Source organism: Fistularia commersonii, chromosome 10 (assembly GCF_037954325.1).
Source record: "Fistularia commersonii isolate RoL2024-O1a breed Wild chromosome 10, RoL_Fcom_v1.0, whole genome shotgun sequence".
NCBI classification, from domain to species: domain Eukaryota; kingdom Metazoa; phylum Chordata; class Actinopteri; order Syngnathiformes; family Fistulariidae; genus Fistularia; species Fistularia commersonii.
Genome location: NC_141293.1, coordinates 3,469,362 through 3,490,436, shown reverse-complemented (window position 1 = coordinate 3,490,436; position 21,075 = coordinate 3,469,362). Strand labels below are relative to the sequence as shown.

Sequence of the window (21,075 nt, the reverse complement as noted above, 5' to 3'; positions counted from 1 at the left end):
TAAAAATATAAAGGCATCAACACCTTTAAGTCAAAATTTTCTTTGAATTCGTTTCTTGCATGTACAATGTTGATTTTAAATGACAGTGTCTGCATGCGTTGATAAATGTAAAGGTAAAATATGCATCCTTTTTTTTTTTCTTAAACTGACAGTTTTTGCATGAGTCCGGCACATCGCCTCAGCTGTTGCGTGGGTCAAACCGGGATTCTCATTTTATAAGCTGTTTTTCTTTTCCCGAAATGTTTTTTTCGTACGCAAAATAACCGAAATGCGAGTTAACCGAATCAATGTAACCTCATTACTGGACAATAATCGCATCAGTCTCAGGAGCCACGAGGACGCGCAGCCGCGCCGCCGCGCGTTCCAGTATTTGTAGCCACATGCTCGCCCGCGGAGCTCAGTCAGCGTTTTCCTCGGCGGTGGAAGCCCGGGGATCCACACTCTGCTCCGAAGTGCGTCCCCTCCGCGAAACAATACGGACGACCATGTCAAAGTTGGACCAGATCCTCGTTCTCGACCCTCCTTCCGACCTCAGATTTAAAGGTAGGACTCGCCGGCGAGCGGTCGTGGACTTTCCCCGACTGCGATGATTCCTCGCTCCCTCCAGAGGATCTCGCTGCCAGCTAGCCGCCTAGCCTGCTAAGCTAGCTGGTTGGCTAGCTCGCTAGCGTTCACCGCCATTTTAAGTTAGCTAGTGACAAGACGGGCCGCTATTAGCCCCGCACTATAGTGACGTGGATAGCCGGCGTGGCGTGTCGTCCCGTGACGGCCTGCCTTTCGTGTCCCGCGGGTTGACAACACCCGGCGGAGCGGCGGGGGAACTCCGGGCCGCGACCGGTGTCTGGAAGTCGGGTTTATAGTGAGTGTGTTGCCTCCTCGAAGCAACACAAGCCCTCTCTGCTGTTGCTAGGAACGCTAGCTAAGTGTTTCCTAAGGTTTCACCTTTTACTCTTGCACTCGAATACCTACCACTTATTTTATGGTTAATTTTGATTTTAAAAACCCCGGTGTTTCAAAAAGGACCCCCCGTCCAGTTCCGCGGATGTTCGGGTACACGTCTCCTACGCACGCCCCGATCCCAAGCTCCGCAAAGTGACTTGACAGCTGAAATGATAAACTTCGCTAGCCCACAGGCAGGTTGAAGTGGCCCACCCTACGCCTTAACCGCCGACGTGTGTATCTCTACTATTCGCTGTTTTTTTTGTCTTTCCAAACAATTCACGCAGCCTGAAAGAAATCTCCCGGGGTTTTATCACCGATTGCGCGGCCGCGATAACATTCCATGATGTGTCGCCCAGTCGTTGGCTAGCGGTAGCTAAAGCTAGCCGGCTAACGTTAAAGTTGATATATGACTGCTTGGTACATTGTTAGCTTCTCCCCGTCAACACTACCGCCTTTGCTCTCGGTGTTCCAGCTGTTCACGACCGTGTTCGTGTAGTCAGATCCGACGTGTAGCTTTAGCCTGTGACATTAGTCGGACTCCCAACTGTTGCTTGTGTCACTAAGTGACCATTACAATCTGATCGAGCTTCGCAAGGAAGCCGAGACGAGGTGTTTTGCAGAAGATCGAGGGGGGAGAAAAAAAACACACATCTTATTAGCTGCCCGCTAACTATAGCACGTTTCGGCCTGGGAATTCTTTGCATTGCTTCCATTTGTTACAGTTTCGCATTAGTGCAAGCTGCCTGCAGAAAGGGTAGTGTTTTCCCCTCCAGAGGCTGGCACTGTCATCAACCCAAGGCCTTCGTCTTCGGTCTTGCTCCATGGAAGTGCAAAGGGACTTTTGTTGCAAGCCTCGACTTAACCAGATGAGCGGAAAGGTTTATAGATATGCATATCTTTTCACCACTACCCTAATTCGTGCAGGCTTTTAGTTGTTCACCCGTATCACGAAGCGATAACTCGTACGTTATCACATCTTTACACAGCTTCACGACATGGATCACGACACGCAAACGGACAAAAGCTGTATTCGATTGGTAAGGAGAGTCCTAAATATCAAATCATAAAGTCGTGTCATTATTTGCCATTTATTCGTGCATCGGATCAAACCGGAAAGTACTTTCTTTGGTCCCGTTTTAGCTGTCGACTTCTTCGGCGTTCTCAAGTACGGCAGTGGACGCGCGCATCTGGTTTGCATGCTGTATTGAGGTTTCAGCCTGTTGTTGCAGTGAAACCCAAAGACACGAGCGCTTGTCCTCCCGCTGAACCTCCAATGTGTATCAACAGAGACAAATAGCTGGGACATGTTTCGTGATAAACTGATCCATGGACCTTGTCAATTTAACCGATTAAGAAATCATGCTCTAATTAGACGTTTTCTCATTAGCGATCCGTCACAAGGTTTGGATTTTCCGAGATCAAATTGAACTCAGCCCTTCGTTTGGGGGAACGGTCGGACCCAATGGCGGCGATATTCTTGATAATCATAACTCGGACACCCCTTTTTTTTGTTTTAAGACAAAACGTTGTCGAAGGCATGAGCTGAGCAGTGATGTGCTTCTCCCACGGGGTGCCGGTTGAAAACATTTGAACCCCTCACGTGCTGCGCTTCGACACCAAGAGCCAGAACTAGAGATCATACCTCGCATTCACTCCCCGAGTGCCTCAGGAGAAGTCGCCGAAAATACATCTGCGATTTTCAGGTGGAAGCCGCATTATCGCAAACCGATTCTGGAACAGGAAGACGACCGCGGCTCGCCTTACTGTCACAGAGACCGGAGCTAAATCGGTCGACATGTATGCGAAAGCTGGTTTGTCTCACAGCCACTGCTGGGATTCCTCCAGCAAGTTAGAGGGGGCAGCCCTCCTCTCCCTGGCCGGTATTTTTAGCCCGGGACTGGCCTGGGGGACCCGAACTCGGCATACATGCAACAAGATGAGAGAGGCTGCCTGAGCAAAGGTGGCATCTCTGTCAGCCGTTGGATACAGAGTGGGTGTAGAGCCTCATTTCTTGCACCGGAGCCATAGCTGTCTTCTCTTATGGAGTGTTTTCAGGAGTGGAAACTGCAAAGTTTACAAAAATATATATATATATTCGTTGGCAATTTCCTAGCTTTGGGCCTTTGTTTTGACTCTCTTTGATATGCAAGGTTTTTATAAGTTTGTTGTATCTGTTTTCGTCTGTTTAGTCTGACGCTGGCGGGGAAGGGGCTGCTGTTCACGATAGTACATTTGTGGAAAAAGTTTTTTTTTCTTCTCTTTACTAGTTCTTACAAAGTTCCAAGTCGAAGGCACGGTTCAAAAGCAAAGTTTTACAATTCTATTTGGCTAATTGGATTTCTCTTCAAACCAAATATTTTTCAAAGCACGGTTTTATCCAAATTAGGGGGGGGGGCATGGGTTTTAACCCAAAAATAGTTAGAAAAATAAGTTTTCAATCACTCTAATCTGTTCTGAATTGGGGGCGGATAATAAATATAATCCTGACAAACCCCCCCGTAACTTTGGTCTCCCTGCTCATATCTTCGGTTGAGTGAGGAAAGTCTCCACTATGTATCTCACACACACTTTACGGTAGCTCGTGTACACGATCACATTAAATGTCGTCTCCACAACGCCGACCAAAGTGTTCGCGGTTCGCAGGAATGTCTTTGTCTTCGCACCACGCCTTTTTTTTTTTTATTAAAACCCTCACCCAGTTGTCACTTCAACCCTGCCCCACAAGCTCTAGTTCAACCACTTCCCTCTGGTCACGCACCGTTTCTTATCAGTGGAGTTGGAGGTGTGAAGGATTACCGACAGCGGGCTCTGGTCCACGGTCACGGCACGCCAGACACGGCGTGTCGTGAAATATTCTTAAAATGTTTCAAATGTGACCAATAAAGAGTATTAGTCATATTTGTCAAAGTACTGAGAGTACTGGGGAGGGCATAAGCTTGTAAATGAAATGTTGAGACAGGGGAAACCTAGCATGTCACGTGCTGAAGGGTATTTACATATTTCTACAGGCTGGGACTGGGAACACATGACGCTGGTGATTAGCTATGGATTTCTTTGGAATTTATGTTTTAAAATGGAAATTTTAAGACGTGAGTCGCCATTTGATGTGTAGCCACAATCCAGTACCCGCTTTGGTTAAGCAGTGTCAGTTTTTTTTTTAAGTTATTTAAATGGCTTTTAAGAAGAAACAACCAACGTGTTACTAGTTGGTCACTGAGTAATAATGTCTGATAATCATAAACTCAATTTAGAGCAAAAATAATCCCAATGAAACCGCAAGTATCAATGATAAACAAAGTGAGCATACACATGTTTCTTGCTGTGACTTGACATAATAGTCCTCACAGTAGCTAAAAATTCATCGCGGCTCGTTTTAAAGATAACGCAGAGGTTTAAACCGCTCGGTTGTAAACGTTGAATCCAACGTCACTAATGCTTCAATACGACCGCAGCTCCCTTACGCTGCCCTGAACAAGGAGAAAATACTCGCGAGTTTACGTAAAAACTGCTGCGGGTTGTTTTCATGCGCAGACGTTCACGTCGAGAACCGTTCGCAAACTTTAACGCAGTCTTTACCAGGCAGGCCGGTGCTCCGCTGAAGCAACAGTAAATATAGGAAGGAGGCCACGCATTCTAGAGCGGCGCATACTTGTCATACTTTTCCAGCTCGTACCGTTCGCGCCCGGCGAGCGATTCGCCGTTTGTCCGTCCTCCGGTGTACGAGCACATGCAAACGGCAGCCGTGTCTACCTTGCAGAGTCAGTTTGGATCCATAAAAGCGCAAGCGCTAAAAACAATCCCCGCGACTTGCGCTTCAACGTGGCCTCGATAACAGTTGTTTACCCGTGAACTTCCCGCTCGCGGCGCTCCCCCTTCGCCTCCCCGCGGCCGTACGAATCGCACAAAGAAGGTAAAGACTTCATGGTTGGATCCAACCAAGGAAGGTGCGACCGCAGTCCCTCCCTCCCCCAGGGACTGTTTACCCTTTGCCGTCGGTCGCCATTCACGGCCAGACGGCCCGCGCTGTTTGCTCGCCACTCGATGTTTGGCTTTTAGGCAAAAAAAAAAAAATCAGCAAGATGTGTTCGTCATCATTTAGGGAGATCCGATCTGAAGAGTTTCATCCGTGAGGGCGAAAGACGTACGTGGATCCTTTAGAATTGAGGCGGTACAGACTAACCTCGATTGGACCAAAAATCGCGCTCAGGATCTCGTAATGGAAAATTTCCATTTCGTCGAAATGTCGGCTCGCCGTATCAAATGAAATTTAAATTGGACTTCTGGATGTAATACAGCAGGTGAATTAGCTAATGCATCATGGGACATGATTCCCCAGCCTCCCAGGCTAATTTTTGCTTATTGAGTTTGCGTTACCTATGACTTGGCGGGAACTTGTTTTCAACATGGATCCATCAAAGCTGCACGGGGCTGACCTTGGTTAAGGAGCTAATTCGGAGGAAGCTCGGTCATAAGATGCAGATCTAAATATTGAGCTCCTGCTATATGACCCGGCTTTGACGAGATGCTAATTCCAATATGAACATGAGACATCGGCATCAACTTGTGCTCGGGGAATAAACTCCCATCGTTTTCGGATATTGAGCCCCGTCCCCTCTGCGCTGCTACATCGTCTCGGGTGGAAACGGAGATTCCAATTAAGACCCTTTTTTATTTCATCTTTATCGCCAACACCACTTTGGAAATACCATTTGCAAATACAATCAATAATGTAACGCGGAGGATATTTCTTTCAAATATTAAATTTCGAAGACAGAAGCACTGGCTTGTATGGTTTTTTTGAGGCTCAAATTTGTCCATTACGTAACCCGACATCGGCTTCGGATTACGGCTTCGAGTCGTACTTTGAAGTGGAACGTACCACTGCGGCGTCGACAGCGGGGTTGCAGCGATACCAGGATAAGACCGACGGTACTTGAGCCTAAATAGGAATTATTATTGCCAATTTCAATTCACCACAGCGAGGCCATTATTTGAAACCAATATTGAGGATTAGCTTCAAGCTCATCTGTCCAAATTGTTTTTGTCTTTTTTTTTTTTTTTGATATATTTCCATGTATTCACAAGTGTACTATTTCCAGTGGCTCTTATTACCATCTAAATCTTTTATCATTGTGTGCAGTGACAGGAATGGTAGTATTTTCGTGTTATTGGTCGCTGAGTTGAAGCACTCCCATTTTTAGAAATGGTGCCAAAAACAGAGAACATAGAGAGGTACAACTAGATGGGTTTCACCAGTTAACTAAAAAAAACTAGTTGTTTATCCAGGTTGAACACAAGGGAATGGATTATCGTAGATTCTTTATTTTTTTTTGGTTCCTCCTGGCATGTTGGGGTCAAAGACGTGTCATCGAGGCTTGGAAACCCATTATATCCTCACGCGTTCGAGATCACGACGTAATTGAGACGACAATGATCCACTCCAGCAGAGTCACAATGGCTATATGTTTGCAATATGGTGCGGCCGCGGTGTATCGTTACATCCCGGCAACCAGGTGCTTTCTTGGAACGATGATGCAGCCGGTAGCAGATTTCATCGCCGATATTCGCCGCACTCTGTCTCTTAACGGTACCTTTGGTGAAGCCGGAGAATCCCGCTTGTCGGTCGATGATGGTTCCGTGTGACCATATTTGTTGTACTCTAGGCCCCCTTGTGCAAAAAGAGATTTTTTTTTTAGTGCGGAACGACGTTCTGCATTTACCTCGTATTCCGGCGGCATGTTGCTACTCGAGTCCCATGACATGATGCGCGAGTTCTCGGCTCGGTCCGTCGGTCACCGGCGGACGCCGCTGCAGCATCTCCACCCACAAGCAGCGAAGGTTTATGGACGGTGCGGAGCAGCCGTGCAAGCCCTCCTCCGTCTGCCTCCCACTCTGACGATAGTTGAAAGCGGCAGCAAAGGCGGATTTGTGTTGTTATTTATCGCCAGTGGTTGTGTTGCTAGCAGCATGTAGCTACTGTTTCATTCGACCTTCATTTCAAAAGTTTTCTGGATTTGATCGGCCGCATTGTTCACATTTTAAGGAGAACCTTAATGCTTTGATTAGGCTCCATTAAAAAAAAAAAAAAAATGTAAACACGCCGACACCAAGCATACATGATCATACCTCGCTGAATTACGCTTATAATTAGCATTTGTATGCGTTGTGATAACATAAAGTGTACATGGCTGCAGGGTGTAGCTACTGTTTCATTTGACCTTCATTTCAAAATTTTTCTGGATTTGATCGGCCGCATCGTTCACATTTTAAGGAGAATTTTAATGCTGTGATTAGGCTCCATTAAAAAAAAAAATGTAAACACGCCGACACCAAGCATACATGATCATATTTATTAAAAAACATTATCATACCCTGCTGTATTACGCTTATAATTGGCATCTGTATGAGTTGTGACAACATAAAGTGTACATGGCTGCAGGGTGTCGCTACTGTTTCATTTGACTTACTTTGACTAAATTTTTATGGATTTGATCGGCTGCATCGTTCACATTTTAAGGAGAATCTTAATGCTTTAATTAGGCTCCATTTAAAAAAAAAAAAAAAAAAAAAATGTAAACACGCCGACACCAAGCATACATGATCATATTCATTAAAAAAAAACATGATCATACACTGCTGAATTACGCTTATAATTAGCATCTGTATGAGTTGTGACAACATAAAGTGTACATGGCTGCAGGGTGTCGCTACTGTTTCATTTGACTTTCATTTAAAATGTTTCTGGATTTGATCGGCCGCATCGTTCACATTTTAAGGAGAACCTTAATGCTGTACTTAGGCTCCATTTAAAAAAAAAAAAAGAAATGTAAACACGCCGACACCAAGCCTACATGATCATACCGTGCTGAATTACGCTTATAATTAGCATCCGTATGAGTTGTGACAACATAAAGTGTACATGGCTGCAGGGTGTAGCTATATCAGGCAATGACTTGTGGCATACGAGCGCGCACGTAGCAAGACATACACAAGACTCTGTGCCAGCCGAAGCACGGCCGCCTCAGTAATTCTGTCGGACAGGCAGGGAAAACCCGGAATCCTCTTAATCCTGTAGACATAACCGAGTTAAAGCTTGACACTTCATTCAGCAGATCTATTAAAGCCCTTTTTTTTTTTTTTTTTTTGAAGCGTGCACTAAAATACTACGGCCCTGTCTCTCGCTCGCCCTCTCTGCAGAGCACGAAATGCAATTAGAAATATTAAATTTTCTCTCTTTCATCTCCGCAGGCATGCGATGTAGCCATTTATTGTATGATATTCCGAGTTCTGCAGGGTCAATGGGTAATTGTTTTCCATTTGCAATCCAATGAAGCAGCACCACCTTTTTTTTTTTTTTTTTTTTTTTCAAATTTAAATAAACCGTCTTAAATTGAGTAAGCAGTGGCCTAAACTGCCTGCGTTCATTTCCAGCGTGACTTCAAGCCGTCTCTGCTCCGCTCTGCTCCTCAGGTCCCTTCACAGATGTCGTCACCACCAACCTCAAATTGAAAAACCCCTCGGACAGAAAAGTGTGTTTCAAAGTGAAGACGACGGCGCCGCGCAGGTACTGCGTACGGCCGAACAGCGGCGTCATCGAAGCCGGCGCCACTGTCAACATCTCCGGTGAGTTTCTTTTGCCTCTGTCTTTACACGTCTGGTTTTAAAGCCGCTGTTAAAAATACCCGGAATTACAACCATTGTCGGTCTAAAAATCTGCGGGAAGAACAAGAGAATCAAACGAATCGAGGATAACGCTGTGTCTAATGTCTCAGTTTATACTTTCCTAAGATGTCGCCAGCCGACTTAACAAACCAATTGTGGAAGGCCTGACAGAAATGCTTAAGACGTATTCAACAAACCTTTTTTTTTTTTTTCTTTTTTCCCCTTCCATGACATTGTATGATTTATATCAATATCAAAGTGGCCTATGACTGTATTTCATCGCAAGTACCAGGCTCGCGTTGAAATCCTATATTTTAATATGGAATTAAAGTCGCCAACCGACTTAACAAACCAATTGTCAAAGGCCTGACAGAAATGCTTAAGACGTATTCCCTACAACCTTTTTTTTTTTTTTCCTTTTTTCCCCTTCCATGACATTGTATGATTTATATCAATATCAAAGTGGCCTCTGACTGTATTTCATCGCAAGTATTAATACCAGGCTCGCGTTGAAATCCTATATTTTAATACTCCTCTCAATCTTTTTGTATGAAGCCACTGCCGCAGCATTTATTCACCCGACTATCTCTCAGTATCACACGGACCTTGTAGTTTATCTATGTTTTGGCCCCTGTCATTCTCTTCTCGTCATAAGATGTCGAGTATCCTTTTGGTTGTATTTCGACTACCTTGTTTTTTTTTTTAATACTTGTCCCTCCGATCCTTTGCCATTCAAGTTGTGAAATGCATTATTATAAATATTAATTGGCTTCAAGCTAACTGTAGCCACAGTTCTCTGGAGTTATCTCACAGTGCGTCTGCAGAGGTTATTCTAGAAACATTTATTCCTGTATTTGTAAGATTACAACAGTGATTTGCCATCAGTTCAGTCAAATGTCATGTGAACTTTCGATCGTCGAATCACACGAGAGAAATATTACAATTGTCACTTGTTTCATCCAGGCATGTTTCATTAGAAAAGCTACATGTACAATATTTTTTCACACTCTTGTGCACTCCTTATCTTTCACTTGCTACTTAAGACACCTTATAATTTATTTGTATTTCTTATCCTGCTTTTTTCTCTTTTTTTTTTTTACTGTTTATACAATTTTCTACTATTATCTGTTATTGTTATATTTTTCTTGTAATTCTAAAGTGCTTTTTTTTTTTTTTTCTTATCCCTTTCGTCTTCACAGTTATGCTGCAGCCCTTCGACTATGACCCTAACGAGAAAAGTAAACACAAATTCATGGTGCAGACAATTTTCGCCCCGCCAAACGTTTCCGACATGGACTCATTGGTGAGTACGATCTGTTTAGCTTTCCAGAAATCCGTGTGTATCCGTGACCTTTTCATCGCAATGTCATTTCGATATTTTCTAAATCTGTCGGAAGGTCAACCCGGCCGGTTGTTTTCCCCGCGTGCTTTAGTCACAGCTAGACTCCCTCGCCCGTTTCCCCACCTTTCCAACCTCACTTATCAGTTCCAACACAACCGCTCATTGGCGCGTTTAAAAGCAGATATTGCGCTTATCGAAACAGAAATACCCGAGGTGATACAACGACCCGAAAGACGGGTTTTCGGTTCGTTCAAATCAAGCCATTTCTGCGCCGAGGAGGATTCTGCCTCTGGAGCCGTTACGCCAGTTTACCATTTTAATTCCTCTTGCGAATCCGAGGAAAAAAAAAATATATAAATGTGCGGAAGTCGTCTTTCGGAATTCCCCGGCAGGCGGAGATTTTTTTTTTTTCCTTCTTCTCCAAATCTCCCCATCAAAATCTTTTACGAACCTCCGATTAAAAGCGCAACGCAGCCCTCGACCACCAGGGGGCAGCAAAGACTCAAACTGCCCCGACAACCCATGACTTGTTGAAACTCTGGGCGAGCGCAGAAAGTGTGGAGGAACAAAGGTCTCAGTCTTCCTGCTGAGTAAACTGGAATCTAACAAGGTTACTGATTTATCAGATCAATTATTTCCTTTTGCCGTTGCCCGACCGAACGCGTGAGATGCGATTCTCCCCGGACGCCACTGGAAAGCACCCCTGTTCCTCCTTCTCCTCTCCCAGCCGGTTCTGCGCCTAAATATTTAAGGATCGCAAACAAACGTCTCCCATTAACAAGCCGGCTCTGCCATTCTGAAGAGACCTCCTTTAAATCCACACAAAATGTCTTGACTTTTTTTTTTTTTTTTTTGTATTGTTTGTACAGCTTTTTGAAACCGTACATGTTTTAGGTTTATGTATCATCCAAACACTCAAGGCTTGCATTTCATGGGGATTGTATTTGTGTGTGTGTGTGTGTGTGTGTGTGAGATCCAGCTGCTCGCCGTTTAGGCCGATGAATAACATGCACATTTTTCATCCCCGCCAGTGGAAAGACGCTAAGCCCGATGATCTCATGGACTCCAAGTTGCGATGTGTGTTCGAGCTGCCTTCTGAAAACGATAAAGTGGTAAGAGACGCCGCCGCACGTCACAAACCTTTTTCATCCCGGCCCGACATGCAATAGCCGGATTCTTGCGCTGTGAAAAGAAGAAGGAAAGCCAAGTTTAATAAAAAAGTCAACCTGTCTGGGGGATAAACCTGACTATCATTACATCGACCAACTCCGCTAGAAAGTAGTGTACCTTGGCTACTTCGCAGTTTCGCGGCTACTTTTCGCTACTTTGTGGATTTTTTTCGTCATTCGGTTCTCGCGATTTTATTGTTCTTCTGTGTTTTTTTTGCAGTGTATATATATATATATTTTTTTTTTTTTTTTGTGATGAAATAGCACTATTCTAGCCTAAGAAGAAAAACAGCGAATAAATCGAAAATTAAACCAAAAGTTCATTTTATAGAATAAATAAAATACGAGATCTCCTTTGCTAAACAAAGATACTTAGCGTCGCTAACTCTTGCTGCGACCATTGCACCCACGCGATATCTCACACGGAATATTACGACGCTGCCTAAACGCCCAGCATCTACCCAAAAGTCTGCTACCGTAGCAGGAAGTTGCTGAAAAGATAAAAGTTACTGATACGTTAAAGGAAAGCAGGGGTTTTGGTGAAGTTGGCCGCTATTTTAGCGTTAACAAGTTCGTCGCATTAAGAAAGACTAAGCTAACATTAGGAAGACAGAGACCTTATACGTCAGTAAAACGGCAAAACGGGTGACGACGAGACGAAATAAATTTCAGTGTTCAGTGTTTATTGTTCGTTACAATTCACAAGTGTTTAGTGTACTTTATAAGAGTGAGGGAAGCGTAATACAGTTGTACAATATTTTTTCATACTCTTGTGCACTCCTTATCTTGACTTGTTAAGACACTTTGTAGTTTTCACTTGTCACTTAAGACACTTTATATTTTATTTGTTTTTCTTATTCTCCCTTTTTCTCTTATTATTTTTTTACTGTTTATACAATTTTTCTACTATTATTTATTATTTTTCTTGTAACCCTGGCACAACAATTTCCTTCGGGATAAATAAGGTTGTTCTTATTCTTGATAACAGTTTGCGGGAGGTTCGTAAAGGGATGAGTGAGGTTCGTTAGGTTAATATAGCCGTGGAAACCATCAAAATTATCACGTCTCTAAGTTGCAGAAATCAACTTTTCGCAGGGGTTTGCCCAAAACATGCAGTAGGATCTTCTGGAACTCCAAATTGCCGAGATGTATGTTTGTTATTGTATGTCTGCATGATGTGTGAATGAGTGACTCTAAGAATTGACTGTAAATAATTGATCCCCCTCTAAATCAACTCCTTATTTCAACATATGGCTCAGTTTCTTGTGTTTTCTGAAAAAAAAAATGGTTTAGGCGATTATTTTAAGAGGGCATCAATAGAGGGCGGATCGGCTCCGGCCTCCAGTAATGAATGCATTGTGTCTTCCCAGACAATGATATTCCATAGCTCATACCAAAAAAAAAAAAAAAAAAGCAACATTTCATTTGTCGTTCATCATTTACCCAGAAAACAAAAAAAAAAGTGTTTTAGTCAGTGTAGAGAGGGTGAGCGCTGTTTCTCAATGTTTTGTGCGATGGATCCCCCCTCCCATCCAAGACTTGGGCCGCTGTCAGACGTACTGCTGTGAAAACTGTGAGAAAAGAAACGCGAGAGCCGGAGGTGAAATGAAAATGAAAAAAACACCTGTTGTCTGAATGCTCGTTGGATCTGATCTCTCAGGCTACCTTTTGAGCGGATCGGAGCCTCATACTGTGTGTTTACTACTTACCCTTCAGATCACCTATCCAGCAAAACAAACCGGACCTTTGTTTTTTTTTTTTTTTTTTTTTTTCTTATTTATTTAAATTGTGCATTTACAGTCAGGGGGAAAAGAAAGTGCAGTTATTGTTAGTTTTTTTTTTTTTTTCTTTTTTCCCCCCGGTGAACTTCTTCTGGGTTATGGTTAAGCGAAGCCGGCATACATTGCAGTATTGGGTTAGCGAAGCCGCTCAGCCGACTCTCCTGGTTTCATGTGCAAATGTCACCCGGCCCGGCTCAAGTTAGCCTCCGCCGCCGCTGCTGCGGACGTCAGCGCGGCATCTGGTTTCCGGACGGCGTTACACTCGTTTTAAAATTTGTCTCTTGTAAAGGAAACATGGACGCTCAGGAGGAAAAAAAAAAAAAATCATGGCAGGACAACTTGAGAGCACATGATGTGTTTGCTGTTAAACTTTGATTTTACTGGTGCCGTTTGTCCGAACAGTAAGGAGAGAATCTTCCATGAGGGATTTTCTTTTAGGGCAGACAAAATGTAAAAGGGGGAAATTAAAAACAACAACAAAAAAACACAAAGGTTGGAACACACACACACGGATTGGTGTTAGAATGTAGCTGCATTGGACAGGACAAGAAGTATTTACATATAAGCTGCTTATGGAAGGGGGGGGAAAGCAAAAATTAAAAAAAATGGCTCAGTCGCAAACATCCATTTGCACCTGATGCGTTTACAGCTTTTCTTATTCCATCAGTCTGAGCCCTTTGCGCAATGATTGGTTTTAGATAGATTCTTAACACCCCATCAGTGTCATATGCGCATTCTCCGAACCCTTCTTTATTGGAAAAATAAGATTATTATTATTATTTTTTTTTTTTAGAACTCAAGACACGGGTGTATGTTTCACTGTTCTACAAAATGAACCGTGCATCAACATCACTGTTTCCGAAGAACAAAACCAGCGTTATATATGTTAGTCCATATTGTACATATTCGTCCGACCACTTTCTTTTCTTGCTCGCCAAAATTAGCATGAAGGGATTCAAATATTAAGAAAGAAAATCACATTACTTTTTTTTTAATATTACAATACATTTGGCAGACGCTTTTATCCAAAGCGACTTACAATAGAGGACTTAAGGACTGCTAATAACACTTGCAAATACAAGATGCACAGGAAATATACAGAACAGTAAGCTGGGGTTAGTGTTTTTTTTTTTTTTTTTTTTTTTTTTTTTTTTTTGGACAAAGACGTACACAAACGTACACACACACTGCATAGCCTAACTTGGGGCCTAACCTGATCTGGGGCAGCTCAAGCATCAGCACAGTAACATGACGCACCATCACAAGTTGACTACCTAGCGCCAAAATCCCCGCGGCACAGATAGACCAAGCTATGTCGCGCGTCATCACGAATTATGAGTCGGGTGTGTGTCTTGAGCTCCGTCGAACCTTCGTTTTCGATGAACTCTCCCCCTCCCGCAGCAGCGCGCGTCGTCTGAAGTGCCGTTCGGTTTCCACAACGCAAGTCGGCGTTTTCCTTCATCGCCTCGGCACCGACTCGCACGATCCACATCAAACGTCACATTTGGAAGGACGCGTTTCCTCCCCGGTCTGTTTAATGGAGCAGATGTCTGTGCCCTGAACAAGGCTGTTTGCGTTGGCGCCCGCCGCCGTCTCGAGGTTAACCTCCTCTCTCCCCGTCGGACAGAATGACGTGGAGGTGACCAAAGCCGCCCCCGTGATGAACTCGGCGAAGGCGGACCCGACAGTCGCCCCCGTGACTCCTGCCGCGGCCGTCGCCGCCGCCGCCGCCACAGCGGACGACTCGGAGATGAAGAAGGTGATGGAGAAGTGCAAGAGGCTGCAGGCGGAGATGAACAAGCTGGCCGAGGAGAACCGGCAATTAAAGGTCAGACGTGCTAACCGGTAAAAAGCGGGTTACTGCGTAGCGGGAGTCGCAACAGAAGAAAGGATCGCCGAACCGAATCCAGTTCTGAGTCAATCTCACAAAGCGCGTGGCGGGTTTTAAAATGACCACGTGTAAACACGGCGGAGGGTCAACAACCGCGATTGCGAACGTATCGCGAAGGACTAGATGCTCCGTGGAGGCGGCCCGACGAGGGAAAAGGGGAGCGATGCCGCCGGCGCCGCAAAGGCTGCTGGGAGAAAAAACAGTTCAGATTCCCGTCGCGATGATTTTGCGAGACGTTGCTTCGACCAATCGTGCTCGATGCTTCTGCAATGTACTAACGCTCCACAGCTGAGAAGCTGCTCAGGAGTCTCTCAAACGCTCAAGGTCTGCTTGTCAAGATCTTCACTTGACCCAAATCCCTTCCAGCTCAGCAACGTGTCTCTCCAAAACCCTGTTAAATGTAAATTTGACCGTTTTTAATCTGAATTAATTTCCGCCGATTCATTCGGTGCGAGTCGGTGGAACCGTAGAGACGAGACAATCGGACAGAGTCCTGTTGGAGGCATTTAGCGGAGAACGGTACCCAACCACCGGGCCGCGGGCCGCTACCGGTCCATGGATGGTTTGGTACCGGGCCATGCAGAAAGAATAAATAACTTGCATTATTTCCGTTGCATTGTGTTTTTATTTTGAAAAATGACCAAAGTCCCTCCGTTCCATCGGTCGATGTCTCACCCTTGATACGTCAAGAAGCTTGTCGTGATGATAGACGTGATACATTAACGCTAATATTAAACCCACAAGGTAGCAAAATGTGTGAAAACAAATGTTTTTGCAAAGTTTATTTGCAAAGGGGAAAAGACTGACTTTTATGGCCACAGGTGATTCCCGCATACCAAGCCCGCTCTTCATTATATGTGGCAACTGGCTTTCCAATGAGGCACTGAAGCCTTCAAAACTGCTTCGCCGCTTGGAGACGAAGCACCCTGCATTAAAAAACAAGCCTTTGGCGCACAGTGGACCCTCACTGCAAGAAAAGTGAATTTCCGCGAGTCGTGATCATTTTGATGGGATTTACAGATCTACTTAGCCAATGTTATTCCGTATGAGTTTGCAACTCGGGGCATCTTTGTTTCGCAAAGGAGATCTTATTTTTTATAAAATGAATTGTAGTTGAATTTTTTTTTTTTTTTACTGTTTTTGTCCTTAGGCTAGAATGTGGCTATTTCGTCACAAAAAATTGAAATACTGCAAAAAAACAAATTTAAGGAAAATAAATCCTGAGAACTGAATTACAAAAAAAATCCAAAGTAGCGAGGGTCCACTGAATTAAAAAAAAAAAAAAAAAAAGTGAATATTCATACATTAATATGTATTTATCTGCCTTAAAGGCCGTTCTGTGAAAGTATCTTTTGGACATGGTGCAATAAAGGTTGGGAACCACTGCTTTAAAAGAGGAGGTGCAGAATTCACTTCCCGGGTTTCCGGGCCAATACCAACAGCAGAAAGAGACACAAAAAGAGACGTTCTTCTCTAATATGCACCGTATTTTCCGCACCATAAGGCGCACCTAAAAGCTTTTAATCTTCTCAAAAACCGACAGTGCGCCTTATAATCCAGTGCGCCTTATATATCGATCAATATTGAGCCACAAGATCTCTCACAACTACGGGAAGCAACCGCCGACTCCATTTTCTCCTGTAGAAGAAGTAGCGCGCGGTGCATGCTGGGACATATGACTGCGTGAAGCGTGGATTTTTGTTTCCATTTGTGTGTGTGTGTGTGTGTGTGTGTGTGCGCGTCGCTGAATTAGCAGTGGTAAAAACGGTACAGGCGTCTGTATAAAGACCCCGAAATGTCTCCTTTCAAGAGACACGCTTACAATGCAGAGTTCAAACTCAAGGCGATCAGTCACGCAGTAGAACATGGGAATAGAGCAGCGGCAAGAGAATTCAAGATGAACGAATCAATGGTGCAGAAGTGGAGGAAGCAACAAGAGGACCTGCGCCAAGTAAAGAAGACCAAACAGAGTTTCCGAGGGAACAAGATGGCTACAGTTAGAGGACAAACTTGAACAGCGGGTTGTCGAACAGAGAGCAGCAAGTCGAAGCATCTCTACAGTCACTATCCCAATGAAGGCAACAGCGCTAGCTAGAGACATGAACATCAATGAATTTAGAGGCGGTCCTTCTTGGTGCTTTCGTTTTGTGAAATGTTTTGAACTGTGACAAATGGAGTTGGAAATACATTGTTTTCAACGAAGGCGGTGCAAATACCGGTATGAGCTACCGGTACGTACGGTACCGTATTGTGAATGCATTAACTTGTTTTGGGAGTGAACGGAGTTGTCAGAACGTCTACTTGTATTCTATTAATAAAGTTTGACTGTTTTGTTGACATTCCCTCTAGCACTGCTCCATTTAGTGGATACATAACGCAACCCCAGCCACTACTTTAGCTTCTTTTACATGCGCCTTGTATATGATTTTTTTTTTTTTAAAATAGGCCATTCATTGAAGGTGCGCCTTATAATCCAGTGCGCCTTATAGTGCGGAAAATGTGGTAGTTTTTCCCCGTTCCTCCCATAGCTTGCATTTGAGCACAATGCGCAACAGCGCCCCCCGGTGGCTCTTAGTGGTATCACACCCACGCGCTCCCTGAAAACGGCCGATCCCAGATCGAAAGCCACATCTCAGATCTTCCTCTCCCATCTCTTGCAGGATGAAGGCGTTAGGATGAGAAAAACCCCCCGCTCCGATCACATGACCTCAAACTCGACCAGTCTCCCCGGCCGAGAGATGGGCGCCGCCTCCTTGCCTTCCCTTCTCGTCGTCATAGCAGCCATCTTCATCGGATTCTTCCTAGGGAAGTTCATCTTGTAGACTGGGAGGTGCACGCCCGATCCCCCCCTCCTCTCACCCCCACAACTCCCAACCCTCCCCCTCCTCCACTTCCAACCCGGCTCTGGATTTCAAAAAAAAAAAAGAAGTAAAAGGCCAGGAAAAACCGAGAAGTCTCTCTGTCGACTTTGCCATATCATTGGTATCGTGGCCTCCAGTGAACACGTCTGTACAGCATCATCCGACGGCGGCGCCTTTTTACCACCTCGCACAGTTGTCACGAAGTAGCGGAACGGAGGGAAGGAAGACGACAAGAACAAAAAGAGAAACGGTTGCTCATCGCTTCATTTTTTTTTTTTTTTTTTTTTTTGTTTGTTTTCTGTCGGAGACGGTTGGGTCGTACAGGTAACGTGGCAGGACGTCCAAAGTCGTATCCCGATGCACCTAAAGCGAAACATCAACAAGAAGCAGTTTCGTTTTTTTGTTTTTTTTTCTCTCTCTCTCTCTCTCTGTTTTTAATAGGAATCGAACGGAATGTTAGGTGTCTTGTAAATCCATGTTTTAAATCCTTTTTAAAACGACAACAACAACAACAACAACAAAACAGGAAAGAAGTTCCATCAGAAAAAAAAAAAAAAAAAAAAATCCCGTTCCTTTTTTCCGCTGGACCGCCGCCGAAGTGAAATCTGTCGAGTTTGTAATTTCTACTTCTTGTCTTGGAATGTTCCGGTCCAGCTGGGGATATAGGTGCCTCTCCTTGTACATTTATGTCCTTTCCCTCTCCTGACAAACACAATGCAGACTTTATTATTATTACTAATTATTGTTATTATTATACAAATCTTATATTCCTTCTGAGGCAACATTAAATAAGGTCTCCATTCTTAAAAATCCTGTTCCATGGTATTAAGCATTGAAAATAAAAATGAAGAAAAGTGGTTTTGATACCGACCTCTCCCAGTCTCTCTCATGTCGTCCGTTGTCGCTCATCTTTCTTCATCGGAAACTCGGTACCTTCTTCTCATCGGCCGATGTCGATGAAGCGTCTCCACCAGCGATACAATGAAGTTTCTTTTTTTGCTACTTTGAAATAGTCTAGTTGGGTAAGTTCTCCCTAACCATATTCCTTAAACTCCTGCTCCCTGTATTTGTAAAGGCGCATCCAAATTAGCGGTGAGCCAATGAAACGGGATTTCTGGAGGTTCTCAGTCGTCCAGTTCTCGGTGACTCCTCGTCCAAATCTTTCTTGTCGTGGCAATCGGACTTGGATTTCTCCTCTTGAAGACATTTCCGCCCTCGTCTCAGAGGCTTCTTCACTTCTGCGCAGAGGTTATTGTGGCTTGTTAAGGAAATGCAAGAGTTGATGGGCCGAAAGTAGGTCCGCACACACCGACCAGAGCCGTCTGCCACCAGAACCGGCTCCTCGGTCCATGAGATCCAACAGGTTTCACTCTTATTTACCTTTTCACGTTCCAATCCAAGTCGTCTTTCCCTTCAGGGGTCACCAAGAGTCCATCTAACCCTATTCTCTGTATCCTGTATCCTTCATATCCTCTCTCACCACGTCCATAAATCTTCTCTTTGGTCCAATTCCAGCATGCGTCTAAATATATATTCACTATCCCTCCTCTGTACATGACCCAACCATCTCAGTCTGGCTTCTCTGACCTTCTCTGCGACCTCCAGCCCTTCTTTCTTTTGGTCATTGTCCCTTTCTGTCGAGCATACAGCATGTCTTTTTAAGATACCCTTCTATCTCATTGTACCCCTGACACTTTTCTCCACCCTTTCCAAACCGTCTTTGTCCAATCCAGGACAAAAGTCGCTCTTTTGTCCTAACCAACGACACTTCCATTAGCAGATCAACCGCCTTAGACCAAGCTTCTGCCATGTCCATAACAAGCCACCATAACCTAGACCCGCCCAAAACCCTGGCTGTTATATCGGGTAACTTCCCCACAGGTCGGTGGAAGTGAAGAAGCCTCTGGGACGACGGCTGAAACGTCTTCAAGGGAAGAAATTCAAGTCCAGTTGCCATGACAAGAAGATTTGGACATGAATCGGGAGCAACTCTTCCATGTGACTTGATGCCAAGTCTTTTTTTTTTTTTTTTTTTTTTTGTTCCTCGTGTCCTTGCCGTTTTCCCAGCTGCTCTTGAACTCGCCGCTCATTCCAAAGTGCAACATGTAAACCGTCAAAGAGTGTCGGGTTACGGGTCGCTCTCCTTCCGATTGTCCCTGAGGGGTTTGAAACTCTAGCGATTCCCTGAAAAAAATGTTTCTGTTATGCTCGAATGAAAGTTACACTAATTTCTGGATCTTTTAATTGGCGTAGAAGCCACAAATTCTCCTTTTTGTGCCCAACTCAACGGTACCAAGCATTAGATAACAGCAATGACCCATTGATGGTATTTAATACCAAAGACTAAACCATGAATACATATATATAGAATAGCCATCAAAAGTAGATAATTAGTGGTAATTTTTTTTTTTCTTTTAAAGTCTAATTACCAAGCTTTTTATCCTGATCGTGCACGTTAAGAAATACTCATAGTTCGAACTCTTTAAGATCAGCAAAAGCCTTTCTGGAGCCCAGGAGCGCCACATGAACGCAAATCATACCCTTCTAACCACTAGAAATTCTTCGGGGGGGGGGGGGGGGGGGGGCTCTGTGTGTGTGTGTGTGTGTGTCTGTGTGTGTGTGTGTGTGTGTGTGTCTTCTGACAGGTCACTCCACAGCACCTTGTCACCTGCAGCTGTGGTCTCGACCTGAGGGAAGCCTCTGCTGTCTTTCACATTAGTTAAACCCGTCTCCATGGAAACAGCCCCCCCCCCCGCCGAGCCACGTGATCAGGTGAGTTTTGCAGAAGAGTCGAAGACCTCTAAGAACTTTGGATGTTTTTAGATTTTCCTTTCAAAACACAAAAGCTCAAGTCCTTCAGTGTCTCTGCTGCCCTCTGCTGGCCAACTCGAAAATTGCATTTGATTTTTTTATTTTTTTTGCATCATGTTGACCTGCTCAAAAGGCGACCTAGAAACACTGCTGCATTTTTTTTTTTTAAATGTAATCGTTTGCAGAACATACAATCGAGTTTTAATCTCCAAGCTGAATTCCTTAAAAAAAATAACAGAATACCAGTCGTCTTCCCATCGTTTGCAGAGAGTCGCTTGCAAACATCTGAGGTTGGAACTCGAGCCTACAAAGGTTTCTGCATCTTAGCGGTTTCTTCATGATTAACTCGGCAGCGCCGGGGTATTTAGTCTGCAGCCAAAGCCGAGTTGGATCATAAACCGGCAGAGCAGAAATGAAAAATGTTAACTTTAGGCGTCGGACGGCCGCAACACTGTACATCAGAAATCAATCATCTCAACCCGCCGCGCCTTTTCTTCCCGCTCAACCGCCTGACTTTGCACCACATAACTAACTAAATAGACTTTTGGGTTTGGGATTGTTTTTTTTTTTTTTCTTTCTCCAAATCCCCGTCTGGACTTGTCCTTCACTGAAACTT

General features: G+C 44.3%; 1 protein-coding gene across 1 annotated transcript; it reads left to right on the top strand.

The window, feature by feature from the left end:
* Positions 1–376: 376 nt before the first annotated feature.
* vapal (VAMP (vesicle-associated membrane protein)-associated protein A, like) lies at positions 377–18,512 on the top strand. Its single transcript, XM_086153374.1, has 6 exons — positions 377–543; positions 8,413–8,565; positions 9,804–9,907; positions 10,978–11,058; positions 14,524–14,724; positions 17,448–18,512. The coding sequence occupies exons 1-6, from the start codon at positions 381–383 to the stop codon at positions 17,607–17,609; spliced, it is 864 nt and encodes a 287-aa protein (XP_086009500.1). The 5' UTR covers positions 377–380; the 3' UTR covers positions 17,610–18,512.
* Positions 18,513–21,075: the final 2,563 nt, after the last annotated feature.